Source organism: Culex quinquefasciatus, chromosome 2 (assembly GCF_015732765.1).
Source record: "Culex quinquefasciatus strain JHB chromosome 2, VPISU_Cqui_1.0_pri_paternal, whole genome shotgun sequence".
In the NCBI taxonomy this organism is placed as follows: Eukaryota; Metazoa; Arthropoda; class Insecta; order Diptera; family Culicidae; genus Culex; species Culex quinquefasciatus.
The window spans coordinates 24,528,114-24,553,275 of record NC_051862.1 but is presented as its reverse complement, the minus strand read 5'-3'; the positions used below and the strand labels follow the sequence as shown (position 1 = coordinate 24,553,275).

Below are 25,162 nucleotides of genomic sequence, written 5' to 3'. Positions count from 1 at the left end.
AAGGCACGCTCTTCAAAAAGGCGTAATTTGTTTTTCTCAATTTTTAAAAGCAAAAACACCTTAATTAATTTCAAATTGCTCTCTATGATGAAATTATTGCTATTTTCTATTACGTTTTGAAAAAAATGATGGTTTTCATGCTTTTTTGTGAAAATAGGAATTGATCGGAATTGCAAAAGTTTGAATGTTGATTTTCTCGAAACGGCAGGATCGTAGGTTTCGCCCTTTTGAAATGTTGTTACTGAATTTTAACATTTTTGAGCTATTGCATGTAGGTAGGTCAAAATACGATATGTTGCAAGCATCTTCAAATCAGAGTGTAACGAGATCTTTTTGTGGATCACGTTTGGGACTTAAAGGGTGCACTGTCAAACTCAGCTGTTTGTTTGTTTATTTACATTGCACATCGCTGCAATCGTTCTGAATCCGAATCTGAACCCAGCAAAATGTCCCTATTTCCGGCGTATTCCGCCACCACTTCCAGTAGCATTGAAGGTAAGAATCAGAATAGTTTTTTCAAGAATATTTCTTTTAGTCTCCACCTCCTTTCAGCCCCTCAACCGCCAGCCCCACAAGAGAACCTGTCCTGGCTAACGAACCAGAGCTTCATTCCGTTCCCCAGCCAGCCACAGCAGGATGCCTCCAGCGATTCCTCCGGTCCGGAGGACCACAAACCTCGACCCTCGTCATCACGCAAGCACAAGAAAAGCAAGAAGAAACACCGCAAACGGAAACGCAGCCGCAGCAGCAGCTCATCCTCGCCGGAAGTCGTCGTGGAACCGGTCCCAGCGGTCAACATCTCCGAGCAGGAGTTTTACACGGACGTGTCCGCGCTGCGCATATACCTGACGGTGGAGACGCTGCACCGGCCGGCCTGTCCCAAGTATCGGCGCGGGTCGTTCCGGGTGTTGGGGGGTGGTGCGGTGGCGAAACCGGTGCCGAGTCAGCGACGGCGGAGTGTGCGGTACTTTAGGCGGGGGAAGAAGGAATTGAACGGGGGTGGTGGTGTGGGTGGGGAAGGGTTGGGTGAGCGGGGTGTTAGGGAGAGGGAGATGGAGCTGGAGAAGGCGGCACGGGCGGATGAGAGCTCCGGGGGGTGGATTGAGTATTTGAGGTTTCGGGAGGAACATCCGGTGCATTTGGACAGCTATCAGAACAGTAAGGGGGAGCTGGCGATTGTGGAGCGGGGGTTGAGGGAACATCCGGACGATCCGAAGCTGTTGGAGCTTTATTTGGGCGGGATCGTGAAGGTTTATCCGACGGATGAGGTTTTGGAGTTGATTCAGAAGATGATCGCGAAGGATAATACGAACTTTTTGCTGTGGGAAGCGTTGATCGACAATAAGCAGCTGTCGATGGCGCAGTGTATCGTGCCGAACGTGCTGAAACTGTACGAGAAGAGCGTACGATCGCTGTTTATGGCGAAGCGAAGCGATGAGGTGATGCTAAAATTGTTCAAGAAGTGTGCGTTGTTTTGCCGGCAGGCCGGCCTTTGGGAGATGTTCTTTGGGCTGGTCGAGCTGAACATCGGCATGAACATTAGTTCGAGTTTTGCGGGTGCGAAGTCGCTGTTTAGCTCGCCGGAACATTTCAACCAGCTGATCGAGTATGAGGAGTTGGTGTTAAAGTCGGGACTTCCCATGAACGAGATCTGGTTGAGGGTCGAAAAGCTGCGGAACGCGTTTCACTTTTTGCCCTTTCGAGGGCCGAACATGTGTAGCGATCCGCAGCGCATGGTTCTGCACGAGGACATTGTCGGGTTCGTGTATCCGTTGATCAACAAGGAGTACGCGTTCGATTTGGTGATTTTGATCTTAAAGCTTATGAAGTACCCATTTGAGAGTGTTGCGTTTGAGAGTTGCGGATCGTTTTTTCAGCCGGAGAGCTACGAAGAGGATCACTCCGAGCAACTCTTGCCACTGTTTCTGGATGTAACGAGGAATCGAAAGCACGATCAGATCATCCTGAATCTGATCAAGGAACTCAACACGCCGCCGTCCTTCGTGAACACCAACCTTGCGTTCGAATCCTACCTGGAGCTGCTACGGCAAGTCCTCATCGCCAGCGCTGAATACTTTTCCGACGAGAAGAACATCATCCTGTTGCTGTTCTACCTCAAGCTCGAGCGGATCCTGGTCGTGTTCGATCGCATCTCCGGACACCTCACGGAACCACGTAAGAAAGCCACCCGAAGTCGCGTCAAGAACCTGCTCAAAAAGAGCAAGTACCAGAACGATCTCAACTTCTACATCGAGTACGGCTTGATCGAGTACGAAATGGACGGCCTGGAGTCGAACTGCCTAAATATTTTCGACACCTCCGTGCGCGTGTTCTGTGCCCAGGATGACCTGCTCGCCGACAACGATCTCTACTCGCTCGTGCTCAAATCAGTCGAACTCCTTCTCAAGGAAAACCGCAAGTCCCAAGCGATCTACCTCCTCACCAAACTCGCCCTCAACCCCAAACAGGTCAGCTTCACCTGCTCCGACGCCATCTCCGACCCCACCAAACTCCTAGCCCTGCAAAAGTTCAACGATCGCGTGACCCGCGCCCTCCCCGTCGACGACCAGGTCGAAATCCTCCTCCTGCCGCAATACTTCACCCACTCCTTCCTGATCAACACCCTCAAAGCCTACCTCTACTACCACGCGCTCGTCAAGTCCAAAGCCGAAACCACCCGCAAGCTCGAGGGTTTCCTCTTCCACTTCAACGATCGCGCCAACCCCCGCCAAACCTTCATCCGCGAGCAACTCTTCACCATCTTCCTCACCATCGCGGACTTCCGCCTCGACGAGTTCACCAACACCTGCTTCCTCGCGATCGTCGATCGCGTCCTGCACGAATTCCCCGCCAACCTGACCGCGATCCGTCTCTGCGCCTTCTCCGAGTCCCTCACCTGGTTCCAGCTGCGAACCATCCTCGGCAAACATCTCACCACCAAGTCCGTCCTGCTCCTAGTCACCACCGCACGCATCCGCAACCTCTACTCAACCCAAGAAGACGAACAGTCCGCGGGCACCTACAAACGACGAACCCTCAACCTGCTCGCCCACACCCTCCGTCGCGACTCACCCCTCCGGCAAAACGCCCTCCTCTGGCGACTCTACCTCCGAGAGCTGTTCGATCAACCCGCCGGAAACGCGCTGGAGCAGTGCCGGAAGACGCTGTACCTGGCGCTCGAGGCGTGCCCCTTCAACAAGGCCGTCTATCTGGACGGGGCGTTCTTTGCGCCGCAGGAGCTGTCCCAGCTGTTGGATTTGCTGCTGGAGAAGCAGCTGCGGATTCACGCGATTCCGGAGGAGCTGGAGATACTGCGGGATGAGACGGCGGTGGGGGAGGCGGGAGGGACGGGTAGTTTAAGTTGAAGGGAATAAATTGTTTGAAATTTTAAAAAACTGTGTTGAAGAGCTTGTCCGATATCCGATAGTCCAAATTCTATACAGTTTACTGCAGTTGTATTATTCGAATAATTATAATGATTGGGTCCTGAAATTAAGCTTAAATTTAATATTCGTTTAATATTTGTGGTGATTATTTTATACGATCGTAATTTCTCGACTCACGATCGAGATTTCTCGATAGCAAGATTACGACTTACCATCGACAAATCTCGAGCTACCATCTAAAAATTACGACTTACCATCGAGAAATTACGATCGTAATTCTACTATTGAGAAATCTCGATCGTGGATCGAGAAATTAAATACGATCGTAATTTGTAATAACATTTTTTGAATATTTTTGCTGTATAATAATAATATTTTATTTCAGTTGTACAATAATATCTGGAGCAACATTTGAAAGGGGCGGTACGACATTGCTCTTACGGCCTTTCATCCCATTTAAACGCATGTAATGAAAGGCCGTAAGAGCAATGTCGTACCGCCCCTTTCAAATGTTGCTCCAGATATTACACCGCCATAATATCAATCGCTCTCCCCATTGAACTTTTGTTCTTTAAAAGGGAACACGATTGGCATTTAAGTTACATTTAAATGTACATTAAAGTTAATTATATATTTTTTATTATTAAGGAATATTTTTTAAAAAAATGTAAGTTCATCTTTTTATGTGAAAAAATAACAAAACTAAGAAAGATCTCAATTAATTTCTTTTTGTTTTCAAACAGTTAAAAAAAATAAAAAAATAAATTTAAAATAAAAAAAATAATATAAAAAATTAAAAAAAAATAAAAATCTAAAAAAAAAATTTGAGAAAAATCTAAATTTTAAAATTTAATTGATTTTATAAGGAATTGAAAAAATATATTTTGAAAATTGAAATTGAAAAAATAAACATTATCATTTTTTTATTTAAAAAAATATGTTTAGATAAAAAATCAATTAAATTTTAAAATTTAGAATTTTGTCAAATTTGATTTTTTTTAGATTTTTATTTTTTTTATTTTTTTATATTTTTTTTAAATTAAATTTTTTATTTTTTTGAAAGAATTTTTATTTAAATATTTTTTTTAATTTCTAAAATTCTTAATTTTTTTGAAATTTTTGAATACACTCAAACCCTGATGGTTTGACACCAACTGTTGTCAAACGAACGGGGTCACTTTTTAGTTTGACACCCCTTTTACACGGAGTTCACACACACTACCAAACGATTGTTTTGATAGTGTGCGTGAGCGCCGTGTAAAAAGTGACAGTTCGTCACTTTTTAGTTTGACTTTGACCAACCAACGGGGTACAAACTAAAAAAGTGTCAAACGAAAAAGTGACCAACCACCGGGGGTTGAGTGTACTCGAATTTTCATATCGACATAACACATATTTTAAAAAAAATCAATAATTTAAATAATTTCAAGAAATTTAAAAGTTTCATAAATTTAAAACTTAAAAATTTTAACAAAATATACAAGTTTTATTTTTTATGAATTGAACAAAAAAACATTCAATTTTTTTAACTTTAAGAAATCACAAAAAATATATTTTATTTTAATTTAAAAAATTCTAATAAAATCGAAGTAAATTGAATAAAAAGTTAGTAACTCTAAAAAGTCAAGAACAAGTTTACAAAAATATTTCATTTTAAAAATACAGAAGAAAATCAACTTTAAAAAATATAGAAATTCTGGAGCAACATTTGAAAGGGGCGGTACGACATTGCTCTTACGGCCTTTCATTACACGCGCTCTTACGGCCTTTCGTCCCATTTAAATGTGTGTAATGAAAGGCCGTAAGAGCAATGTCGTACCGCCCCTTTCAAATATTGCTCTGGAATTTGTTAAAATGGACCAATAATTTCACTCTCCACCCCTCCTATGGTTTTGTTACAGCTATCTTCTCGGCTATCTTTGTTTTTAATTTTATGTTTCTTCTGCTATTGTTTCTTAAACGCCCTTATCAAGCCTGATAATCATGCCCTAAGCATAGCAGATCTTCTTTCGTTATTTATACTTTTTTTAATTTTTAAAGGTTTTAAAACTTTTGAACTTTTTTGACATTTTTAAGATCTTTGTATTCAAAAAAAAATATTTTTTTGAAGAGATTTTTTAATCTTAAAGTTTTTAACTTTGTTTTTTAATTTTTAAATTTTTTGAAATTTTTAATTTAAGCTTTTGCACCCAGATTTTTGTTACAGACATTTTAGTATCTTCAACACTACGGGTACCGTAAACTGGAGTGACTTTGATAGCCCGGGGTGACATTGATAGGAATTTGATTTGGCCACTAATTTTGATACATCCAATATGACAGTCACATTTTTGCATATATGTTCGATAATAAGCTATCCCTTAATGCTTACATACTCAAAATTGTCAAAAATGTTTAGATATTAATTTGAGGGGCATTTGAAAAACCTATCAAAGTCACCCCGGGCTATCAAAGTCACCCCAGTTTACGGTACTATCGATTTTTTTATTCATCCCCTTAAGTACTGTCCACAAAGTAATTTACAACAAAGTTTGATTAATTTTACAATCCCGTTATTGCAGGATTGGGTCCGTAATTTGAAATAAGAAGACAACAACTTCCTTCGTTGCTGTGCATCCTTAAAAAATGAAATGTTTAAAACCTAAAATTTTATTTTTTTTTTTTAAAATTTACAACTTTGGAATTTTTTGAGATTGTTTGATCTTAAAACTTTTGAAATTTCTATCAAATTTTTAAAAATTTTAAAAGCATTAAATTTTATAAAATTTTTGAAATCTTTAAAAACTTTGATTATTTTTAAATATTTTAAACTTTGAAATTTTTATAATTTTTGAAATTTTTCAAAATTTTGAACTTGATTTTTTTTAAACACATATCGAGATTTTCTCGATCGTCAGTCGTAATTTGTCAATGGTAGATCGAGAAATCACGACTTACCATCGACAAATTACAATCGTAATACAGTACTTGTTCGGTAACTGGGCTGAGGACGTAGCCCAGTCACCAAATGCTGCTCGCTAACTTGGCAGAACAAAAAAAAAAAAAAAAAACGAGAGGACCACCGATGCATTCCTGATGAAATATAAAAATAAAAGTTAACCAAATTTATTCACAATGCTTACTTTTAATATTTCTTTGTGACTTGTGACTTGAAATTAAATAAAAGTTTTTTTTTTTTAATTTATTGAACATGATTTTCGCATCCATTAACCCCTCGGTTATTTTGGTTTGTTTTGGTTTTTTGACGTTTGTCTGCTTTTTAACTGGGCTACGGTCCAGTTATCGAGCGCCCAGTGAAACGACGCCCAGTTACCGAACAACTAGGTACTAACAACAACTATTTATTTTTCACTTTTCAACTCTTCTTCACTCAGAAAAAAGTACTGGCGAAATCCATAAGAACGTCTTATGACCATTCGACATCAGGATTTTATTTGAATGTCATAAGATTTTCTTATGTCTGGGAGGGGAAATTTGACAAAGCCGTCACATAAGATTTCCATAGAGCTATCTTATGTATGATATTGGTACGAAGATTTCTATGACTTCAACAATAATTTTATTATGGATATCAGTGTAAATTAGTAAATTTTACTCGTGATTTTCATAGAGCATTCTTATGATATTTGTAAGAAGTTTTTTATGACTTTAATTATTATGTTATTATGGATATCACTGTTTATTATTATTGTTTTATATTGGCATACATATCAAATTGAGATCTAGATTCGATTGGAAAACTGTGAAGGCCAAAGTTCTCCAGAACGATGCTCTCTAATCCGTTTTTATCATCGGTCCCGAAGAGTCGCGCCAAGGCAGGTTCTTTACTTTCCCGGATTTCTCCGCTTCCGCACCAGATCTGGCGGCCATGAGATCTGTGCCTTTGGCGGTCAAAGAACGGCGATCCGGGACGTGCAAGAGCCTCCAACTGGCGTCTCGACAGAATTGTTTTCCGGGAAGAGCTCGTCGCGTCACTCTCGCTGAAGCTCGGGATTTATTCCACCGGATCGGTCTGTGGAGTGAAATCAGGTTAAATTCTGGTTCAATTTCAAACATGTGTACTTACGTTAAATTTTGCGAGTCCGTTCTGTCCGGGGGCACAAGATGCCGTCCTTGCCGGAGCCTCCAACTGGCGTCTCGATCGGTGAAATTGCGCTCTGGGATGGGCTCGTTGCTTCGTTTTCACTATTGATCTGGACTGAGCCTACGGAATCGGATACGACTATTAACTTGAAGTCAAGGTCCTGTAAATGTAATGAAGTACAAGTTTACATGCCATATTTTTTAAAAAAAAAAAAAAGCAATAACTTACGTTACGTGTCCTCCACTCGGAAACAACTTTCCACAAGTTTGCTCTTCCGAAGCCATTTTAAAGTTTGGGTGAAATAAAGTTGTCTTAAGCTATTTTCACACTGCTGACAATTGTAAATAGCGAATATCCAAGCTATAAAATCCATAGGAAAATCTTATGAACTTTGTTGCCAACAACTTATAAAAAACAACAACATGGTATTGGTCGAACAGCATTGGAAAATCTTCTAAATCTAAATTTCGTTAGGGCCTCAATGGACACAGCTGGGACCTCGTTCATAAGACTTAACTTATGGTATTATTATCCGGGGAATTCCGGAAAGATACAGGTAAACTTTTAGAAGTCGTCATATTTTTTTCCATACTCCAAAAAATATCCTGTATCCTATCTTTCCAGGATTAATTCCTAGCGTTTTGCTATGTTCTACAAAGTTGATCCCCGGATCAAAATCTATAAGAAACATAAGGATAGGAAAAACCCGATTTAATCCCACCAGGGGTGAGATAGAGCCTTTCTTACTAAAGAATATAACATATCTCAATTCACAACATCGACTTGATACAAAAAATATTATGATGAAAGCAAGGTATTATTATTGATGTGTTTTCTAAAAGAAATTGAAAATGCAATTTTCACCTATCTACTATTTTTAATCGTACAAATTCTTAGCTTCCAATGCGCAAGTGACGACACACACCGCGGTTTTGGTTTTCTAGTTTTGGTACGAACCCAAAAACCGAACAAAGCAGGCGCAAAGCAAAACCGAGTTAACCGCACAGTGGGAAGCTTGCCATTCAGCGTCTACGAAAGTGAGAGAGTCAGAGAAAGATATTTTTACAACCGCACCACTACACACTCAATCGCAATACCTTTGGTAGGCGTCGCGAGCATTGAAAACTTTGAAAACGATATAAAGCTTAGAAGCTTCGAAAGCTCCTATTGGAATCCAATGAACTCTGTTAAATAAAACGACACGACAAATGAAGCCTACTTAAAGGCGATTTTAGGAGCACACGGGAAACAAATTGATTGTACCCGGATGAATGTCCTATGTCAAAAAAGTTTTGCATAAACATTGGACAGTTATGCAAAAACGGACAGAGCAAAAGAAACCGAAAAGCTACGATATCTTACATGTTGAAGGAAACATCGGTAGACAAGCTACTACGAACGAGTATAAGTCAAGCCGAAACATATGCGCCAGCATTCTCGCGCCAGTATTCGAAGCTCAACTTGACAACTTGGCGACGAAGCGTCGAAAATCGATGCAGTGTGATTTTTTAGCGATTTTTCGGTTTAAAATTCATGCTGAATCGACATATTTACGAAGCTGGAAATGACGTCCTGGCTTAAAGTAAAACCTATACCTTTCTTTAGTAAGAAAGGCAAAAAGTAAATCGATCTAAAATTGATCGGGATTGCCGATCGATGTCGAATTTGTTTCAGATGCTCACTCATGGTCTGTACTATGAATGTAGCAAGAAATTTCGAATAAAATCAGAAATGAAAAATGTTGGCGAAGGTCACCAGGTGGGCTTTTACCTTTTTTTAGGGATTTTGTTTCTTATGGTAGGTCAATCAAACGGCTCTAACTCCTGAACCATATTATGAATCTGGATGAAAATTTGAGAGGTTGTAGGGCTCGAAAAATGCAATTTTTGAGATAAATAAAAGGTATGAAAATGAAAAATTTTGACCATATTTTCATTTGAAAACTGTGTATTTTCTGGAAAAGTCTGGCCGCATCCGAAAACAGATGGATAATTCGAAATTTGCGCGGCAACTCGCCCAGGTTCAGCACACTAGCTTTCATCTGCATTTAGGAGAATCGAAATCGGATTTATGGGAGCTGAGAACGGCGCGACACAAAATTTAGCAAAATTTTACCACATACGAACATCACTCGACCTCCACGGAATTTATTTTCTCAAAATTCGAGGGTTCGAGATAGACGAGTTCTGTCAAGGTGAATCGATAGAGCGTCGAAAATCGATGCAGTGCGATTTTTTAGCGATTTTTCGGTTTAAAATTCATGCTGAATCGACATATTTACGAAGCTGGAAATGACGTCCTGGCTTAAAGTAAAACCTATACCTTTCTTTAGTAAGAAAGGCAAAAAGGATTGGTTTTTTTAAATTTCTCAAAGATCTAATTATATTTGAAAAAAAAATATATATATATAAAGTGCACGTGTTTCTGGGGACCCCAAACTTCATACTTCCCCTTTGAGCTGAACCTGCGCAGTCATTTTTGTCATTTTTTGTAGGTCAGTGTAGTTCGACAGAATCGGAATAATTTTAGAAGTAGAATTTAGGCATGTTTGTTGAGTCCATTTATTCTTTCATGGTTTATTTCAAATTTAATCCAATTTGTCAGTCAAAAAATAGCAGAAGAAAAAGAGCAAGAAATTACTTCGCCCGCACTCAATGCTCGGCATAGGTGGCTCGCAATTGCGCCTTCGCCAGCGCCACATTCCCGTTGCAGGCAGCGCAGTCCAGGAGGTCATTAAAACCTTTCAGCACCATACCGAAGTTCTTCTGGGGATGGTAACGTTCGGCGTATCGCTGAATAAACTGCTGCAGCCGATTCAGCTTGGCGACCGCGTTCAAATCAGCACGGGCCATGTCCTTTTTCAGCGCTTCAAATTGCCTTTGAACTTCCGGTGAAAAATCTCGGTTGAACTTCGTACGCCACCCTTGGCTAGCCTTTTCAAGGTCACAAATATTGCAGCAGCAGCGAACACCGGCGTAAACGGGACACCACCAGGTTTGTGTATAGGTGAAGATCTGTTCACCATTGCGGACGGGTCGCAGGATTACCAGCTTCGTTCGGCCGAAATCGTTGATCGTGATCGCGTTTGGGTCACACGAGTGGTTGCAGATGCTGTAGACTGGAGAAATTGTTCCCACATTGATAAGCGAGCGTGAAGAATAAGAAGTCAATGAGCATGTTACACGAACGTACTGCAGCAGCGTTCGCAGGAAGAATTGTCGATGGGTCTCGGTGCGGATAATCGAACTGACCGCGGGGTTCATCAGCAGCACGACGTAATACGCGCAGGCTGTATATTTGACAACATATTCCATCTCCGGAATGTCGAACGGCTTGGTGTTGTGTAAGGCCTTGAACACCTCCAGTCGGTCTAGATTCGTGTAATCCAGGTCAAGAGGGTTGAATTTGACGTTGATCTCTTTCTCGCAGTATTCCATCATGGCCTGCAGATCGTCATCAAACTGCGTCAAACCGTAGAAGAACAGTCTTGGACAAACCATCGACGGTAGATAGGAAGCGCTGAGAAGCTTGGTCGCCACGGCACACTCGAATCGATGGTAGAACTTCCAGTTCTGCTCGAGACATTCCTGGCTGCAGTACATGAAGATCGTGCACGTTGGGCAAGGAATTAAGCTGCAGTTGAATCGAGAACTGCAGTGATTGCAGTGCTCCGAAGCAAGATTCAAGTCAACTCCACACAATTCGATTTTTTCGTCCAAGATCACATCTCCCGGGTTGAAATCCTTTTCAGCAACCATTCCTCGACCATACGTAGATCCATAAGTCATTCCGATCCCGTCGGCCAAGAAGGGAATCCTCGGGTTGGTGTCCACATTAATGTCCATCGGCAAACAGGGGAACGTGTCCTTCGAACGGCCTGCGGCAATCTGCTGCTTGCAGTTGAACTCCCTATCCAGCAACTTCGGCATCAGCATCACCGGGTAGTTGCTCCTCTTGGCCAAATCGATGTTATACAGGGCCAACTCGAACTCGCCCTGCTCGTAGTAAATGACCGACCTGTAGTGTGGAAATCCCGTTAGAGCTAACCTCAAAAAAATAACGTGCGCAGCATCTTACCGATTGGCATATCCCATGCCAAGCTGGTCAGATTCCGGTTCCGCTAAGCGAATGCTTTCGGTGTAATATGCCAGTGCTTCGGCGTACTTTCGTTCCTGATAGAGCTGGTTTCCGGCGATACGATGTTTTGCAGCCGATTCGTTGGATTTCTGTATTTCCGAAATGTTCAGCTCTTGGACGGTTTCGGTGACCAGCGTTAGGACATCCCAGAGGCTTGAGTTGCGACCGATCTGACTGGCATCCAGGTTGCCAAGGACAGTCTGATACAGGCTTTCTATTACAATTTCCTCCATCTTGAAGGAAAAATGCTGAGATTTTTGAAAATTTGCGATTACTTGCAACTCGACTGGTGACCACTGTGAGCGATTGCTGCCAAGCTTTTCCCGCCAAATTTGCGGGATCAATCTAAGAAATAAATCACATTTTAAACTGCTCACTTTTTGACAGTTCTTAGCAAAGAGATATAACCAAAATCCGAGTGAATACCTTTATTAGTGCACTGTTTATGTTTCCTACACAGTTACTGAAAATCGCACGATTTTGCACTTATTGTAAGATTTCGTCGCCTACATTAATTCTAGAGTAAATTTTCAAAAGGTCCTATGTGCAAAATCCTCATTCTGAGAAATTTCATGTTGAAGTTTTGTGTAAGTTTTTTAAATCCCATTTAAACACGTTTGAGTATTTTTGAATTCTAAAAACGCCAAAATGGACCTAAATCGATGCTTTTTATGTGTACTCAACGAGAATTATCAAAAGTCTAGTTTAAACTGATTTCTAAAGCAATTTGTTTCATACGACCTGTGAGTGCACATAGGACACGTTACATAGCACAAATTTTACACATAGGACTAAGCACATTGGACCTAATTCGTGTAACATTGCACATAAGACTTTTCCAAATTAAATTCAAATCCTGATTAAAATAAAACAACTTTTTTATTATAATTATGTTTACCCCACCCTCGCGCAACGTGTTGTCATCAGCTGATCGAGTGTATGAAATGTTTCAATGCTTCCAGAGCGGGAGAGAGAAACCGTTATGAGAATAAGTTGACCAATCAGCGCTTCCGCCGGCATCTGTCAGATAGGTGCTGGAAAATCGACCTATCCGGCAATGTAAATAATATTTTGCAGAGTACGCATAGAACTTTGCATGTTTTGACAATTTTCGTTTGGGATTTTTGCTTTTTTCCCGTTTTTAAGTGTTTTATTCTTGTCATATTGAAACACTTGTGTTCAGGTAAGTTTTTATTCGGGTTTACAGTACGGTGACAGCTCGTAATTTATTCGTTTCTTCGCGTTTAATTTATATTACAGACGATGACGACTGCTGATTCTCCTCTTGCATTCAGCTTATCAATCCCGTGTTCCTTCGTAGTTCGGCTCCTCCTGTGACATGATTAGAATTCCGTTCCATCTACGACCACCCCCGGGACGCACCCTCCACTCGCTGGTAAGGACATTTTCCTCAACGAAGCCGGCCGATATATCCGGGACACAGGAAAAGAGCACCCGGCAAAAGATCAATTTCCACGAGCTTAAACATCCGAGCAAGGTTCCCCAGCGTCCACACAAATCTACGATTGACGGCCAGTCGACACTAACCCGCATCCCGGTGGACGCCCAAACGGTGCAGCTGCTGGAGCGGTTAAGCCTGTTGGATCTGGACAGCGCCGAGGCCCACCGGACGCTCGAGGACGCGATCGAGTTTGCGTCGCAGACTCTGTCCGTGGACACCGACGGCGTGGAACCGCTGTATACGGTGCTGGAGCGGGAGCGGTTGACGCTGCGCGAGGACCGCGTGTCTGACAGGAACATCCAGCAGGATGTGCTGAGGAATGCACGCGTTACCGAGGAGGAGAACTTTGTGGCGCCACCGGGAAATATTGCACTCGAGCAGGAACCGAGGAAGTGAGCGGGGAATGGTTGGTGGAAAGGGGGTTGTGGGCTTCCGACAGCTGCTGGAAGCTTGTTGGGATAGTAAATTTGTAGCGTTAGGTTTGGGGGATAATGTTGTGGACGGTTTTAAGCTGATTCCGATTGGACGAATGTTGCGCAATGATCTGAAAGATGAGTTTAGACGAGGGGAAGCTGGAACAGCGGTGTACGAAGGAAGTTCTGGGATTCCGTTGCGGGAGAACCTGAGCTTTGTAAAGAAAACCTTTGATCCGAATGTACCGTTTGGAGTTACAATAGAGGAGCGATTTGCGAACGGAAAGCTTTCCTTAAATGATTCCTAGACCCTTAATCTGGACCAAGGTCACACGCTCTCCTGCCGATACCTGATCAACCCGTCGACCTCCAGCGAGTTCATGTACAAGGTCCAACGTCAGCGCAAGATTTGTTGGATGCGTTATGTTTGCAATCCGGGCCGGTTCTTAATTTCGGACCCCCGCCAGGACGCGGACACGCGCGTTCAATCCGTCGCCATCAAGAGTCGCCTTGGCGGAGAGGAACTCACGCTGGAACTGCTGGAACTCTTTCCGGCGGACGCCGCCGCCCTAGAGGAAGAGCTGGGGGACTTTCGATTCAAGGTGGGCCGAACCAGCAGTAAAAGGATTCGGCCCAGTATGCTGCGGCTGCGTCAGTGCGTCGAAGTGGCCACGCTGCAGATCGTGCTGGATGCGTTTGAAAGTGGCGGTGATGCAAGCGTGAGGATTCACCGCAAGCTGGCGCCGTTCAAGTGTGGTATCGTGTGTCTTTCCGACGGTAAGTACTGCGTTCTTGTTTCTGATTTGAGTTGTAACTGTCTTTCTCGCTTTCCAGACCCCGCCCTGATGCCGGAGTTGCGCGACCTGGCCAAAAACCTGTGCAACGTGCTGCGCAAAGCGAACCTTCCCGTGCTCGACTGCTCCGAGCGTAACGGCAGTCGTTCCCTGGCCAAACAGCTGCACCACCTCGACTCGATTGCCGTCCCGTACTGCCTGCTGCTGCGCGACCAGTGTCTCCAGAGTGGCCTCTTTCAGCTGCGGTCTCGCGACACCACCCTCAGCGAAACGCTTCACATCTCGGATTTACCAGAATAAATTTTATTGAAAATAGTAACAAGTTGAGTTTAATAAATACAAACACACGCAAGCGCAAGCTTAGAAGAAATCGCACAGGTATTGTCTCACATTGAAGCCGACCATCTTGCCGATATGCACGATAAAGTCCATTCATACGGTGCACTGAAGTCTGAGGCAAAGTTCAGGAACTTGAGATGAATCAGCGTTGAGATTTGCGCCAATAAGTTGCACGTCAGGCCGACCTTCTCGTCCAGAATGTCGTAAAAGATGGCCAACAGCCGGTCGATGGTGAACGCCGACACATTGGCCTTTGCGTTGACCGACTGGAGGCGCTTCTTCTGCAATCAGCAGAAACTTGGCGTAGAAGGGCAGTTCCAGGTTTTGCGCCAGCCGCTTCATCGTTTGCATCTGCTCGACGGATTCCGAAGAAGTCTGGCCGTCGACGGTGATGGGACGTAGTAACTTCTGGTTGATGTTCCCAATGCGCATGTAGATTGTCCCGAGGGCAAGTTTAATGGTTTTAGAAATGTTCCGCCAAAGCCGGGTCACGTCGTCCGCGGCAATCGTCCCGTCCAGCATCGGTTCGCATTACTTGTGGAAGCACTCGAGCGCAACCAGCTGCAGCTCCTTCAAGTCGCGACACACCTTGAAGAACACGTTCAGAAAGATGTTGAGGTAGTTTTCGTAGAAATCGGGCGTCAGCATCTCCACAATCTTCAGACGCACAGAAAAAAATCAATTCCCGTAATCGTGAATTAAGTTCACGAATGTGAGATCCACGAAGGAATTTATTCATGAGTATGGTGCATTTGCACCATAAACGTGAATATATTCCTTCGTGATTCTCATAATCGTGAACTGACTTCACGGTTTCGAGAATTGATTTTTTTCTGTGCGCTTATCAATTTCCTCCTCCGACCTTGTAAGACCTAAAAAATACAACCAATCAGTACCACAAATCGCCCTCAAACATCCAAAATAACCCTTACTCTAACTCAATCCTTAATTTACCCCGCACCGCCTCGAAATCGGTCATCAGAATCACCAAAATGTCCTTCTTGCTGTACTCGGCCCCAAACAGCTTCACTACCGGCGCGAGCCCCGTCCTGACAAAGTACTTTTCAAACGGCTAATCCGACACGAGCAGCAGAGCAGCACGCACGCCGGGTCACCTCCGGCAGTCGCAGCAATATTGGCAGCACGTTGTGGTCTATGTCGCGCACCCGTTCGGCGTTCTCCAGCACGACGATGTAGCTTCGCAAGGGCGACAGTCGCGCCAGCTGGCCACAAAGTCCTTCATTGAGTCGACGCTGGCCAGCGAGGCGTATTCGTTGGCCGCGCACGGGACATGGCCGGTCAGCCGGTTCAGGATGGCCTTCGGCGAATCCTCGTCCCTACGGCGTCCAATCCCGGGTGCCACACATCTGAAATGAAATATGAAATTAAATGCAAGAAACACTTTTTTTAAATTTAATTATCAGCTGCCAAAACGCAGTCATCGCATTTTTTTTCTAGAAAAAACTTACCTGGACACAAGTATTCGGCTTAAAGCACTTTTAAAACAAAAAAGCAAATTAAAACAACTGAATAGCCGCAAACATGAAAATTCCTATGTGCAAGATTGTTTACCTTGTCGGATAGGATGATTTTCCATGAACCTATCTGACAGATGCCTACGAGAGCACTGATTGGTCGATTTTCTCTCCTAACGGTTTCTCTCTCTCGCACTGCAAGCATTGAAACATTTCATATTATCGATCAGCTGATGACTACACGTTGCGCAAGGACTGGTCAAACATGAATATTGCAAAATATTTTTGTTTCAGAGTTTCATAAAAAACGACTTAACAAATTAACTAAAAATCATGCACCTTGGTCATTTTTATATGATCGTATATGCATCATAATTGAAAAATGATATAAATGGATCATAAGTTGAATTGCTAAGGTTCTATGTGCACGTTTGACCCAAATGCACATAGGACTCCCACGTGGTAAAAAGACCTATAATTGTTTGGTGTAGAATTTATTGAGAATCGTTTTAGGTTGTTTTGTATTTTATCAATAACTGAAAAAATAAAAGGCTTTTAAAAAATTGGATCAGCGGAAAGCGTAGTTTTCGGCTTGCAGAATTTCATGCAATAAATAACTCAGTTTGTTTACTTTTGTCGCATAGGACCTTTTGAAAATTTACTCTAGAATTTTCAAAAAGCATCATGTACAAACCGTGCGTTTTGAGAAAAACGTGGCTGTAGTGACACAATAAAAGAAGAAATTTATTTCTCAATGTGTTTACATATTTGGAAAGATAATTTATTTTCCTACATAGAAATGTCTTGTAGAATGTACAATATATTTATTGTACCCGAGATTGTAGCGGTGCTTCGCCTGAAAGGAAAATGTAGCGTGACGGGACAACATCGTAAAACAGGACTTCTAGCAAAACAATGCAAAAGGGTCGTTATGGGATTGTAAACAAATAATGTGTCCTGCTCTCACCATGTTTTCTTCGGACTGGCTGCGCTTGTGTTCGAAAAGATTAGATTAGATGAATAAATAGAATTTTGTTTGTGTTTGACGAGTCCATTTATTCTTTCATGTTTTATTTCAGGTTCAATCCAGTTTATCAATCAAAATAAGTAAAAAAAAGAACAAGAAATTACTTTGCCGCCACTGAATGGTCAGCATAGGCGGCCTGCAAATGCGCCCGTTCCAGCGCAACATTTTCGTTGCGAACGGCAAAGTCCAACAGGAGACGATACGAGCTCAGAATCATTCCGAGGTCCTTCTGAGGGTGGTAACGATCGGCGTATCGTTTGACAAATTGCTGCAACGCGTTGAGCTTGCTGGCCACGCTGAATTCGTTTCTGGCCGTTACTTCGTACAGCGTTTGCAAATTTTTGCTTGCTTCCGGCGAAAAGCGCTGCTCGATCATGGAACGCCACTTCTGGTCGGCGTTACAGGAAATGCAGCTGCACCGGAATCCCAGGATGTGTCCGGGACGGGGACGCCACCAAGTAGGTCCGTAGGAGGTGACGATCTGTTCCCCTTTGTGGACGGGACGGAGGATTATTACCTTGGAGCGACCGGAGTCGATGAACGTTGCCGCGTTTGGGTCGCACGAATGGTTGCAAATGCTGTAAACTGGGGAAATTGTTCCCAGCGATCGCGACTGGGAGTCTGAAGTATCCGCCAACAGTGAGCAGGATAAGCGAGCGTGTTGCAGCAGGGATAGCAGGAAGAACCGTTGCTGGGCTGCAGTAAGAATGATCGAACTGACCGCAGGGTTCTCCAGGAATACGACGTAATAGACGCAGGCTACATATTTCATCACATACTCAATCTCGGGATCAGAAAATGGATGATTGTTGTACAAGGCCTTGTACACCTCTAGCCGGTTGAGATTTGTGTAATCCAGGTCAAGAGGATTAGATGGCTCGGTGACCTCGGGCTCGCAGTACTCCATCATGGCCTGCAAATCATCTCCAAACTGCGACAATCCGTAGAAAAACAATCGTGGGCTAACCATCAATGTAACGAATGAAGCACTGCTCAGCTTGGTCGCGACGCCACACTCGAATCGGTGGTAGAACTTCCAGTTCTGCTCGAGACATTCCTGGCTACAGTACATGAAGATCGGGCACGTTGGACAAGGAATCAAGCTGTAGTTGAATCGAGCACTGCAGTGATTGCAGTTGTGACAAGCTAAGTCAAAGTCAATCCCGCACAATTCGATCTTTTCGTCCAAGATAACATCGCCCGGGTTAAAGTCTTTTTCAGCCGCCAATCCTCGTCCACACCTCGGGTAATAGTTCATTCCGATCCCATCGGCCAAAAAGGGGATCCTCGGATGGGTGTCCACGTTGATGCTCATCATCGGACGCGGAACCGTACCTTTGGAATGTCCCAGAACAATCTGCTGCTTGCAGTTGAGCTCCCTGGCCAGCAGCTTCGGCATCAGTTTCTCCGGATAGTTGTTCCGCTTGGCCAGATCGATGTTGTACAGGGCAAACTCGAACTCGCCCTGCTCGTAGTAAACGGCCGATCTGCAAACAACGCCGTTAAACCTAAATTCCTACAAGCCAGCTTGCGCCACTTACCGATTGGCATATCCCATGCCCAGTTGGTCCGACTTGGGTTCCGCGTAGCAGATACTCTCGTTGTAGGAGACCAGCGCTTCGTCGTACTTACGTTCCCGATAGAGCTGGTTTCCGGCGATACGGAGTTTTGCAGCCGAATCGTCGGATTTGCGTATTTCCGAAATGTTCAGCGTTCGAACTGTTTCGTTGATGGATTTTAGAAAATCTTGAAGGTCAGAATCGCGATCCAATTCGCCGGTATCAAATTTGCGACTTAAAGCTTGTTTTACCATGTTTTTCTTCATCGTGACCACAAAATGTTAAATTTTCAAGATTTTTGTTCGAATCCGTAAATTTTGGTTGCAATGGCTGTGATAGATTTTCCCGCCAAAACCGCGCCAGCCCACCAAAAAAGTAATTTACCCACTTTCTGACAGTTTAGTCCCAACGAAACTCTGCGCGACTTTTTTTCCCAGTGCACAGAACATGATCCACAACCCAAACAATCCACACTGGCAGAGTAAACCGCGCCGTTTGTTTATTTTGGGGTTTCTCTTCGCGGCTAAAAATAATTTTTATTTTAAATTTTGTTTCTGCTTGTTGATTTGCTAAAGTAAGAAGTTTCATGTAAATTTAATGATTTCCTTGCATTTGAACGGTGAAAAATGTGTGACCACGCGCTCCTGATGGAGACGTTCGCCGAGCATCGGAAGATCCACGACCGTTTCCTCGAGATGTTCGGAACGTTGTTCGAAACCGCTCAAAGTATGTTTTGTTTTGGTCAAAATTCAAATTAAATAAATGACTATCTCAAATCAGGCATGAAACTGCTCGCCGCCGACATCACCAGCAACTACGACGCACTGTTTCTTCAACTGCGCAAGCAATCTTCCCCCGTGGTGGAACAACCTCCGCAGAAGCGTCGCAAGGCCCATTCGTTCGACTCACCGTCCACGGCCCGCCCAAACGCCACCTCAACGGGCCGGTGCGTGGACGACGCTATAGATTCGTCCATGGTGCGCAACAAATCCGACCCGGAAGTGTCCACGTACTCGCTGCTCAACCAGGCCATCGATCTCCCGGACTCGGAGGAGTCCTTCTTCGCGCTGACTCAGAGTCCTCCTACGGTGCGGGAACCGCTCTCCCCACGGAGGGACCTGCCCGGCCAAGCCGATAACGTTCCGAGCACTCCACCCAAGCTGGACTCGACGGAGAAGAAGCGCAAAAAGCATAATTTGTCGCTGGGCCGCTTCTCGACCAACTTCCAGATGTCACCGGAGACGAACAAACAGCTGCAGCAGCTGCCGGTGCGGCAAAAGATGACCACGCCCAAGGTGAAGGTCGAACAGCAGGAAAATTTGGCGCCCGTTGGCAAGTGGACGGCGAAGAAGAGCAGCACGGGCGTGGGACGGAGCGAGTCTTCTGCGGTGCTCAGGAGGACGCCGACCAGTACGGGCAAGGACAGCACCGGATCGTTGCTGAACCGCACAAGGTGGGTGGGAATTAAGGTTGAACGTTTCTTTATTAAGGGTTAAAAAACTTCAAATTAACTCAATACACAATCGCTGCTTCAAATTACTTGCTGTCCTCCTCACTGACGGTCAGCTTCTCTCCATCATCGTCGTCCTCCTCCTCATCCGAATCCGGATCGTCCAAATCGTCGTTGGCCTCACCGGTAAAGAACAGAACTGCCCGCGGAATGATTCGCTCCTTAATGTAGTACCCAATCTCAAAATCCGTCTCCAAAAACTGGATGCTCAGCGCCGGATCCGTCTTCTCAAAAAGCTTCTTCGGGTTGAAAAAGTTGAAGAAACTGTTCGTCATCAGGTGGCGCTTCTGCCCAGTCTCGTCCGTCTCCGTCAGCGTGGTCAAGCAAGCGCCCTCCTTCCAGTCGATTTCATGACCAACCGTGTCGTAAATCTCATACCCGCCAAACAAAAACGGATTCTCCGGGTTCGGTGCGCACTTCATCAAATACTGCTTCTTCAGCACGCGGTCGTTGAAGTACTCGTTCGGCTCAAACTCGAACTCCAGCTCGAACCCCGGTTGCGGGTCGTTCCTCACAACCGCCCGTACGTCCACCAGCCGCTTCAGCGCCGGCTCGTCCGCCTCCCGGATCATGGTCTGCAGCACCGGCGTCATCTTGAACACGGTCAGCCAAAACTCGGCAATTCCGCTCGTCTGATCGCCCTCCACTTCCGGAAAGCCAACCGGAAGGTCCTCCTTCCGCGGTACGTACGTCCCGTCCACGATCTGGCGCCGCTTGTCGTTAATGTCCGCGTAGCGCTGCTGGAACGTGACCTCCAGTTCGTGAACCTTCCGGTGGAATTCGACCTCCCGGTCCAGCTGGTCCAGCTGCACCTTCTTCAGCGCTTCAATCTTGGCGCGCACGTTCGGGGGAAGGTTGGTGATCTTCTTGATCTGCTTGATTTTGACGTCCAGGCTGGATAGCTGGCGGATGAGGGAATCTTCCCGTTCCTGGCGGTCGGTTTCGGGGTCCATGTTTTTTTGGTCGGAGGATCTTGAAAACCAGGAAGAGTGATTGAACACGACCGACCTGTCAAAAATTTTCACCTGGAGTGTGGTGCCTATGGTCGTGGGTTGCTTTGATCTGCAAAATATCGGGTTACGTAACAGCATTTTCAGCACACACTGGAGGGTCTTGGGCGTCTTGGGCGAGGGGTCCTTAATTTTCGAAAAAAAAGAACTCAAATATATTTAAAAGTTCTTCAATTCAATTAAACTCTTCAATTTAAAATTTTGGAATTAAAAAATTAAAAATCTAACTTTTTCTTCTAAAAATTCTAAAAATTCTAAAAATTCTAAAAATTCTAAAAATTCTAAAAATTCTAAAAATTCTAAAAATTCTAAAAATTCTAAAAATTCTAAAAATTCTAAAAAGTCTAAAAATTCTAAAAATTCTAAAAATTCTAAAAATTCTAAAAATTCTAAAAATTCTAAAAATTCTAAAAATTCTAAAAATTCTAAAAATTCTAAAAATTCGAAAATTTTTAAAAATTCTAAAAATTCTAAAAATTCTAAAAATTCTAAAAATTCTAAAAATTTGAAAAATTTGAAAAATTCAAAAAATTCGAGAAATTCTAAAAATTCGAAAATTCTAAAAATTCTAAAAATTCGAAAAATTCGAAAAATTCGAAAAATTCGAAAAATTCTAAAAATTCTAAAAATTCTAAAAATTCTATAAATTCTAAAAATTCTAAAAATTCTAAAAATTCTAAAAATTCTAAAATTCTAAAATTCTAAAAATTCTAAAATTCTAAAATTCTAAAAATTCTAAAAATTCTAAAAATTCTAAAAATTCTAAAAATTTTAAAAATTCTAAAAATTCTAAAAATTCTAAAAATTCTAAAAATTCTAAAAATTCTAAAAATTCTAAAATTTTTAAAAATTCTAAAAATTCTAAAAATTCTAAAAATTTAAAATTCTAAAAATTTTAAAAATTCTAAAAATTCTAAAAATTCTAAAAATTCTAAAAATTCTAAAAATTCTAAAAATTCTAAAATTTTTAAAAATTCTAAAAATTCTAAAAATTCTAAAAATTCTAAAAATTTGAAAAATTTGAAAAATTCAAAAAATTCGAAAAATTCGAAAAATTCGAAAAATTCGAAAAGTTCTTAAAATTCTTTAAATTCTGAAAATTCTAAAAATTCTAAAAATTCTAAAAATTCTTAAAAATTCTAAAAATTCTAAAAATTCTAAAAATTCTAAAAATTCGAAAATTCTAAAAATTCTAAAAATTCTAAAAATTCTAAAAATTCTAAAAATTCTAAAAATTCTAAAAATTCTAAAAATTCTAAAAATTCTAAAAATTCTAAAAATTCTAAAAATTCTAAAAATTCTAAAAATTCTAAAATTCTAAAATTCTAAAATTCTAAAATTCTAAAATTCTAAAATTCTAAAATTCTAAAAATTCTAAAAAATTCTAAAAATTCTAAAAATTCTAAAAATTCTAAAAATTCTAAAAATTCTAAAAATTTCTAAAAGTTCTAAAAATTCTAAAAATTCTAAAAATTCTAAAAATTCTAAAAATTCTAAAAATTCTAAAATTTTTAAAAATTTTAAAATTTTTAAAAATTCTAAAAATTGAGAGTTTTTTGAAATTTTTTTTTATTTTTTTATTGTATAATTGATTGTCAACATTCTTAAAATTTTCAAATTGCTTAATTTTCTCATTTTTTTTTAAATTTTATAATATTTATTTATTTATTTTTTTCAATTTTCAAGATTCATAAAAGTTTAAAAAATACTCCAAATTCCTAAAATTTTCTAAATGTTTTGCAAAATATTCAAGATGCATGAAAGATTTTATAAAAAAAAGATTTTATAAAATTAAAAAAAATATCAGAAATTCAGATTTTTTAGTATTGTTATGTCGAGTTGATAACTACTGACACGGCACATTCAAAAAATAAGCAAATCAAAGTCCAGAGTTTTGCGTCCTTTCTGATCTTCGTACCAGCCTTCGAGCGTTTCAATTCTTTTCGCGAAACTTTAGATTGCTACACCGTAAGATCCCTACAATAAAGCTCTTCGTAAAAAATTAACGAAAAATGTATGTGATATGTCTCTTTCTCCAGACTCCGCCAAACCAAGCTGCGCTTCCCGGACAACAAATCCTCCGCAGCGGACGACGACGAGACGTACTTTGACGAATTTGTCGTCCCAAGTCCAACGTCCTTCAGCGGGTCGCGCTTTTTCAAGAGCATGCGCAAGAAGGAACAATCCTCGCTCATTGCAGCGGCCCCGTCATCCTCCACCGCCACCACCTCCAATAATCCTGCCCAAAAAGAAGACGACGACGTGTTCAAAAGTCCCGAGGCCAAACCCCGCAAAGCCGTGAAGCCCGCCGTCGATTCCGACGAGGACAACTTTGACATCGATCAGACCTACTTTTCCGAGGCGGAAAAGGATCTGAGTCGAGGTACGAAGGTCGTCCGGGTCAAACAGGAACCGTCCAGCCAGAAGAAACTCACCAAAAGCAAAATCCTAGCCTTGGACACCCCAGCGCTTGAGCAGGGCATTCTGGACGCGAGCGGCGTCGAGATCGTCAAACCACCCTCCCAGGACAACGTCATCACGATCGAGGAGTCCCAACCGACCCGGAACGATCTCTTCATGGAAGCCATCCGGGAGGAACAACGGCGCGAGCAAGCCTCGCGTAAAACCATCCTGGACGCGATGGGACCTCCCACGATCCGCAAACCGCCGGAATTCCGCAGTTCCCCCCTGCGAAAGTTCAACACCTTTGGAGGGGTCGGGCCGCTGGTGCCGAAACCGGCGCCACCACCGGAACGACGCTGCACCGAGTGCACCAAGCACACCCGCATTCTGGAGCTGCGAGGGCTGACGCCGGACGAGATTCGGGCCAAGCTGGCGCGCAATTGTCGCGGGTGTCGCCAGGCCCAGCTGCACGAGACGCCGCCCGGCTTCTGGAATCCGGAGTTTTCGCCGACGCAGAGAATTTGAGACGTGCGGAGAAAATGAATAACGTGCCATTTCGCGAAATAAGTGACTTATCAGAAATAAAAGGTAAGTGAAATTACGGAGGCATTTGAAATCGTTGTTTGAGTCGCGCAAATTTTGTTGAATTCTTTTTATAGTGTTTGGTTTGGGTGCAATTAAGCTAAGTTTTAGAATCTGCAAATGAATGCAATGTTGAAATTGAAAAAAAGAATGATGGCGTAATATTTTTTGTGGAGCTTAAAAGAAATTCATCAATGAGAAACAACAAACTTTTAGCCAGATAGAAAAAGTAAAATTTCATAAGTTTTCATCATATTTGGAGTTTTTTGACATAGGACTATGTCTTTACTTACTATATTGGGGGGCCAGTTCAGAAATTCGATCCGAAGCGTCACTTTTAAGCGTTAAAAAAGGGGACATTTTGAACGCTTATATCTTTTTTCCCTGTGAATCAATCCAAATGGTTGGACCACCAATCGAAAGAGGAAGACTTCAGCTATTGTTTAACTACATAGATAGTCTGACTAAACATAGTTAAAGCACTTAAAACATGCAATCAAAATGAGTAATTTTTCAGTACAAATCGGACAGATGACCAATCAGAGCGAGTGTATGCATTCGAGACCGCGCCCCTTTTGTGCCGTTCTCCGGCTCTGCCGCTATTTAAGCAGAAAATTTCGCAAAAGCAAGTCACATTGGAACGAGCACTCGAACTGTGCACGTCGGGCCGGCACGGAGCAGCAGCAACAGCGGCCAATAGAAGAAGAGGACCAGCAACCAGAAGGAAGAACCACCGGCAGCAGAAGGAGGAAATTCGAGCGAAGCGGACGGCGTGGAAGTCGCTATGATGCGGCGGTTCTCATGAAAAATGGCCAATTCGACAGTGGTGGCCAAAACCAGGAGTGGCCGGTGGCCTCAAAGAAGGTTCCCCCGGGGCCTGGGGGGACATTTACAGAAACATACGAGTTATGGCAATATGGGTATCAAAATTCATGGTTTTTTATACTGAACATAATAATGGCCATTACGACAGTAGTGGCC

At 42.6% G+C, this 25,162-nt stretch overlaps 5 protein-coding genes and 2 pseudogenes across 7 annotated transcripts in view; 4 read left to right on the top strand and 3 right to left on the bottom strand.

The window, feature by feature from the left end:
• Nucleotides 1–372: 372 nt before the first annotated feature.
• Nucleotides 373–3,395, top strand: LOC6035894 (nuclear exosome regulator NRDE2). The gene is made up of 2 exons (XM_001845955.2): nt 373–495; nt 553–3,395. Exons 1-2 carry the CDS (start codon nt 447–449, stop codon nt 3,363–3,365), a joined length of 2,862 nt encoding a protein of 953 aa, XP_001846007.2. The 5' UTR covers nt 373–446; the 3' UTR covers nt 3,366–3,395.
• A 6,680-nt stretch (nt 3,396–10,075) lies between these two features.
• On the bottom strand, nt 10,076–12,087 carry LOC119767147. 2 transcript variants are annotated; one of them, XM_038254971.1, is made up of 3 exons: nt 12,034–12,087; nt 11,548–11,952; nt 10,076–11,487 (listed from the first exon to the last, which is right to left on the bottom strand). In XM_038254971.1, the coding sequence occupies exons 2-3, from the start codon at nt 11,838–11,840 to the stop codon at nt 10,122–10,124; spliced, it is 1,659 nt and encodes a 552-aa protein (XP_038110899.1). In that variant the 5' UTR covers nt 11,841–11,952; nt 12,034–12,087; the 3' UTR covers nt 10,076–10,121. The 2 variants fall into 2 exon arrangements, with proteins under 2 accessions (XP_038110899.1, XP_038110898.1); XM_038254970.1 differs by lacking the exon at nt 12,034–12,087 and having other exon boundaries at nt 11,548–11,975.
• A 547-nt stretch (nt 12,088–12,634) lies between these two features.
• On the top strand, nt 12,635–13,487 carry LOC6047348 (glutamyl-tRNA(Gln) amidotransferase subunit C-4, mitochondrial-like). Its single transcript, XM_038257783.1, has 2 exons — nt 12,635–12,790; nt 12,868–13,487. The coding sequence occupies exon 2, from the start codon at nt 12,947–12,949 to the stop codon at nt 13,463–13,465; it is 519 nt and encodes a 172-aa protein (XP_038113711.1). The 5' UTR covers nt 12,635–12,790; nt 12,868–12,946; the 3' UTR covers nt 13,466–13,487.
• On the top strand, nt 13,462–14,603 carry LOC6043667 (annotated as a pseudogene).
• On the bottom strand, nt 14,568–16,979 carry LOC119765937 (annotated as a pseudogene).
• A 238-nt stretch (nt 16,980–17,217) lies between these two features.
• On the bottom strand, nt 17,218–19,020 carry LOC6035892 (SET and MYND domain-containing protein 4). The gene is made up of 2 exons (XM_038250208.1): nt 18,659–19,020; nt 17,218–18,604 (listed from the first exon to the last, which is right to left on the bottom strand). Exons 1-2 carry the CDS (start codon nt 18,940–18,942, stop codon nt 17,218–17,220), a joined length of 1,671 nt encoding a protein of 556 aa, XP_038106136.1. The 5' UTR covers nt 18,943–19,020.
• A 145-nt stretch (nt 19,021–19,165) lies between these two features.
• LOC6035891 overlaps nt 19,166–25,162 on the top strand; it is a 70,890-nt gene continuing 64,893 nt past the window's right edge. The window contains exons 1-3 of one of the 2 annotated variants that reach the window (XR_005277638.1): nt 19,166–19,402; nt 19,457–20,129; nt 23,236–24,187. Coding sequence is in view for 1 of the 2 variants with exons in the window: in XM_038256769.1 (XP_038112697.1) it covers nt 19,303–19,402; nt 19,457–20,129; nt 23,236–24,124 (1,662 nt within the window). In the remaining variant the exon portion in view is untranslated. Of the gene's footprint in view, nt 19,403–19,456; nt 20,130–23,235; nt 24,322–25,162 lie in introns of those variants that run through there. The other variant, XM_038256769.1, reaches the window with a different exon arrangement.